The sequence below is a fragment of the Ascaphus truei genome, chromosome 13 (genome assembly GCF_040206685.1).
Source record: "Ascaphus truei isolate aAscTru1 chromosome 13, aAscTru1.hap1, whole genome shotgun sequence".
NCBI classification, from domain to species: Eukaryota; Metazoa; Chordata; class Amphibia; order Anura; family Ascaphidae; genus Ascaphus; species Ascaphus truei.
Window position 1 is genome coordinate 22,322,093 of NC_134495.1, and position 5,332 is coordinate 22,327,424.

At 52.1% G+C, this 5,332-nt stretch overlaps 1 protein-coding gene across 1 annotated transcript in view; it reads right to left on the bottom strand.

Moving 5' to 3' along the window:
• The window catches only part of TBC1D10A (TBC1 domain family member 10A), a 21,052-nt gene extending 16,573 nt beyond the window's left edge, over positions 1-4,479 (bottom strand). Inside the window, exon 1 of the mRNA XM_075568899.1 lies at positions 4,190-4,479. Coding sequence (XP_075425014.1) covers positions 4,190-4,395 — 206 coding nt within the window. The 5' untranslated portion in view covers positions 4,396-4,479. The remainder of the gene's footprint in view (positions 1-4,189) is intronic.
• Positions 4,480-5,332: the final 853 nt, after the last annotated feature.

Genomic DNA, 5,332 nt, shown 5'->3' on the forward strand with positions numbered 1-5,332 from the left:
CGGGTCCAGACCTGAGCCATCTAATCCGACAGCAATACCTCCGGTCACCTGTCTCACGCCACAGGTAGCTGTAAGTTCACGTTGTAATGTATTGTTATTGTTTAAATTGTGAGTCCACCATGCGGGACTTTTTTATTGCATATACATTTACTGTATATCCTGCTACTCAGCGCGCTTTTTCGATTTGGGTTCAGTTTGTTATGGAGTCTCTCAGACACACTTAGCACCACTCACTGGATTGGCAATAGATTTGGCAATGTGTTTAACATTTGTTTTGTGGCGTATTAGTATTTCAGATGCACACATTACTGCTTTTTGTTCCAGGTTCGTTAACCCCCCCCAACGCAGTGCCGCTAAAAAGGTATGATGGGACCCTAAATACAAGCATTAAATATAGACTCTGATCCCTATCCCAATATTTAAGGGGCCTGATTATTCAGCATCAGTGAATGAGATCTGTGTGGGCAGTTTCTAAAAGAATAGTGTCTGTGCGACTGTGGCATTTCAATCCACTAAGCATCAACTCCCTGACCCTTCCTTTCATTGAAACCGCAGGCCCCTCACTCTCACAGCTGCCCGTTTCATGCGTGGGACAAAAGCCTCACAGTACACTTGAACCAGACACCAGGATAAAGTGGAGAGCGGGTTTGGCTTGGGAACTAGATAATAAACACATTGTTCAGAATCCGGACACTTGTCACGACACTTCCTGCCCTGCAGCCCAGTTACTGGACACAGGGAAGGTTATCTCTACCCGTCACCTCTCTGACCTCAGGAAGGAAAGGACATTTATTCAGAGGAAGTTGGGAGAGTGACTTCGGCGTCCCACGCACCGCCTTGTGAAACAGACTAACGCCCTACAGCCTCATCTATACATTCGGCCCAAACACATGATATGGGCGGGACAATACCTTCTTAACCCAGAAACACAGCATTAAACTAATCGTCTGACTCACGGGGCTCTTAATATGACAACATGCAAAGCTTCTGCCTGCCAACTCATCGCAGACTATTTCCAAGAGGTTGTTTACATGTATGTTGTATGTCTTTACTTATATAGCACCATCCATGTACACAGCACTTTACTGCTGAAAGACACGTGACAGAATATCACATCATGGGAATAAGCACTTCAAACATAAAAGTAGAAAAACAGAGTCCCTGCCCTGAAGAGCATGCAATTTAATGAGAGGCATTGCCTGGTTGAGTCTTGTTTTGCTTGGAAAGCCAGAAACCTTGGTTTCCAGTGGCAGACTCTCCCTACACTTTGCTGCCAGAAGTTGCTTTGTAAGCCATCGCAATGCACCATAATCGCAGGCTCTTTTATTATTATATTTATAAAGCAGTTAGCCTCTTCCACATAACGGGAAAAAAAAAACATTGTTATATTCAAAGTTGTCGACAACCTCACAAAAAAACAAAAAAAACCTGCACAAATTGCTGCTGTATTAAAGCCCCCGCAGTGAGTTTCTGTGGCCCTCTGTGATAGAACATGTCCCCCCCCCCCCCTGGTTCAAAGCTCTGAACACTGCAGTCTCTAGTACAGAAAGTGCAGGAGGCAGCAGGGAGAAAATCACTGCAACCCTCAATTGCAAAAGGGGGGAAAAAAACACATCTCTCTGGCTGTTTTCTAAGCAGTCTGGCTGCCCCTGGTGACGCAAGTGGAAAATATTTCACAGGACCCTGTGCTAGTCTATAACATGCAGCACTGACAAGAGACGGAGGGTCGGAGCTGGGCTGCAGAAGAGGCTCCTTTCTCCTGGCCAAAGCTCTTCCTGCAAATTAACCCCGTCCATGCTGAGTCGGCTTTAAGAGTAGAAGCTAATGGCTTCTGATGTTAATCAGTGGACACAGCCGTTTCTGCTGCCAGTTATGAGGCTGCAGCAGAGGGGCTGGTAAAATACCCATGAAATGTTTATTTACACACCACTGTCTTCACTGCCACAAACAGGGGGCATTTAGAAGAGGAGCGTTGGGTGGAACAGCTAAAGTTGGCGGTGGAGGTCAGCTGACTGACCACACACCCCATGCCACCAAGTCAGAAACCCCAATGCTAAAAACCCTTCCCCATGCAAACATGGAGTTATTCCGCTCATGCACAGGCAGAAGCAATGTATGACGTACAAACACACAACACAACTCATGTTGTAATTAAGTTGTGGTACCACTTGCTTTCTCCCTCATATATGGTATGAGCAGTTCTAAAATGAGGGCCAAAGATATCCAATGGGTCAGAACTGCACAGGACCATTACTATTGGTTCAGGCACTTTGAGTCCTGTGTTGGGCTTTGGGCCAGTGTAAATAGATTAGCCTCTCTGGCAGCAAAAGGGTTGTTATTGAGTTTATCTGCATAACCAGGGCCATCACTTCCCAAAGGGAAAAAAACTTTCCCAGGACACTGCAAACACGTACAATGCAGGACTACACACCAAAAAGTATGTCCCACCCCCCATATATAACCGTGACATCGCCATGACAGTGCACAGGCGCATGTATCATGGGTGACACAGAATCTAATACGCTGAACACGCAACACTGTACTCTAGTATGGAGGCGAGATAACCTGTGTGACAGTGTCCCCCACCACCCCACTCGCGACACGCACACTGTCCCTTTCAGTGACACATAGACCCCCTCAGCCCCTACAGTGACACAAACTGTCACCCTCACCACTCAGTGACACACTTACTGACCCCCTCAATTTCCAGTGGCACACACTGCCCCCCCTCCCCTAGTGAAACAAACACTAACCCCCCACACTACCCATAGTGACACACCCACATTGACCCACCCCTTCCCCCATCACACACTGTCTCCCTCACCCCCATAGTGGCACTATCCCCCCTTAGTGTAATAATGAGGGGACAGTCTGTGTCACCATCTCCCGCACCGCCCCAGTAGCACGCTGCCCCCTCAATGACAGTGTCACCCTAACCTCCTTATAGTGACACATTATTCCCCTTAGTGACACACTGTCCCCCTCAACCCCCCATAGTGACACACATTGGCCCCCTTAGTGACAATCATTATCCTCTCCCCCCCAATAGTAACAAGTACTATCCCCCTCACCCTCATAACAAGTATCGTTCCCCTCACCCCCCTATAGTGACACTGTCCCCCTCAGTGACACAAACTGTCCCCCTCAGTGACACTGTCCCCCCCCCATAGTGACACTGTCCCCCCCCCCCATAGTGACACTGTCCCCCCCCCCCATAGTGACACTGTCCCCCCCCCCATAGTGACACTGTCCCCCCCCCATAGTGACACTGTCCCCCCCCATAGTGACACTGTCTCCCCCCCCATAGTGACACTGTCTCCCCCCCCACAGTGACACTGTCTCCCCCCCCATAGTGACACTGTCTCCCCCCCCATAGTGACACTGTCCCCCCCCCATAGTGACACTGTCTCCCCCCCCATAGTGACACTGTCCCCCCCCATAGTGACACTGTCCCCCCCCATAGTGACACTGTCCCCCCCCCATAGTGACACTGTCCCCCCCCCATAGTGACACTGTCCCCCCCCCCATAGTGACACTGTCTCCCCCCCATAGTGACACTGTCCCCCCCATAGTGACACTGTCCCCCCCATAGTGACACTGTCCCCCCCCCATAGTGACACTGTCCCCCCCCCCATAGTGACACTGTCCCCCCCCCCATAGTGACACTGTCCCCCCCCCCCATAGTGACACTGTCCCCCCCCCCATAGTGACACTGTCCCCCCCCCCATAGTGACACTGTCCCCCCCCCATAGTGACACTGTCCCCCCCCCATAGTGACACTGTCCCCCCCCATAGTGACACTGTCCCCCCCCCCCCCATAGTGACACTGTCCCCCCCCCCCCCATAGTGACACTGTCCCCCCCCCCCATAGTGACACTGTCCCCCCCCCCCCATAGTGACACTGTCCCCCCCCCCCATAGTGACACTGTCCCCCCCCCATAGTGACACTGTCCCCCCCCCCATAGTGACACTGTCCCCCCCCCATAGTGACACTGTCCCCCCCCCCATAGTGACACTGTCCCCCCCCCCCATAGTGACACTGCCCCCCCCCCATAGTGACACTGTCCCCGCCCCCATAGTGACACAAACTGTCCCCCCCCCCATAGTGACACAAACTGTCACCCCCATAGTGACACACTGTCCCGCTCACCTCTTTACAGTGACACACAATGCCCGCCCTGATACTCACGGGGTCCCGGTGGTCTCCTCCCGCTGCAGGAACCCGTACCGATCCGTCTTCCTCTCGCTGATGACCCCGTTGATTTCAGAATCTGACCCGAGAGACTCCAGCTCCTCCTCCTCCTCCCCCCGGTCCGGGTCACTCAGGGTTTCCCGGGTCCCGCGCAGGCTGGCGGAGGAGGGGGACACGCTGCCCGCCCCGGGGCTCAGCGCCATGCCGGGGGCTCAGCTCCGCGGGGACATCCTCTCCCACGGGTCTCCGCTTCTCTATACCGACCGCCGCCTCCTCTCCGGGCCTCGCGCGCAAACTCCACCCACCGCTGCCTTCCAAACCAATCAAGAAGCAGGAGCCCACCACTCCGACCAATCAGCGCTCGGCCACACCCCCGCAGCCAACCATGACGTTACTGCGGCTCCCGCCCACCTGCGACGCAAATCACTCAGTGTAACCCCGCCCCCCGTACACGTTTAACATTTAATAAACCCCGCCCCGTTTAGTGTCAAACGCTGGATGCCCCGCCCCCTCCCTGTATCCACTGCTAACAGCTGGAAACCTCACCCAATTAATGCATCACTAATTATCCCCTGCAGGAGCCCTCACATTCCCTGCAATCATCATTATATGGGGCGGGAGAAGGTCCCAAACACCCCAACTCCTGAGAATATGGCCTCTTTGAATAAGGACTTCAGGTTCCATGCTGCATGTACCAAGAAGCATGCGCAGGGCACACGGCAATGTAACATCCACATTCACGTTAAAAGCATCATGTCTTTCATCCCTGCTGAGGTCAGAAACGGGATTCTGTCTCCAAGAGCTGACAATCTAATGTCTGCCAGAGGTCATTTTCTCCCTTGGAAGTGGTAGAAATCAAACCCAGGTCTTTTCCCCATTCATAGTCCTTTTTATGCCCCTGTAGAGGTTTCTTTGAAAAAGAAAGATGAAGATAATGATGCTGCTGCTGCATGAGCATCTTATGCACTGCCCTGGACAGGGAACACTGACTGTACAGAGTATATGCACTAGATATTAGTAATAAACATTATACATATGATATACACCTACACCGACCGCCATGCAAGATAAGACGCTTTCACAGCATCGATGTAATGTAGGTTCATAGTAAACAGTATTGTTAAATCAGACAACCAAACG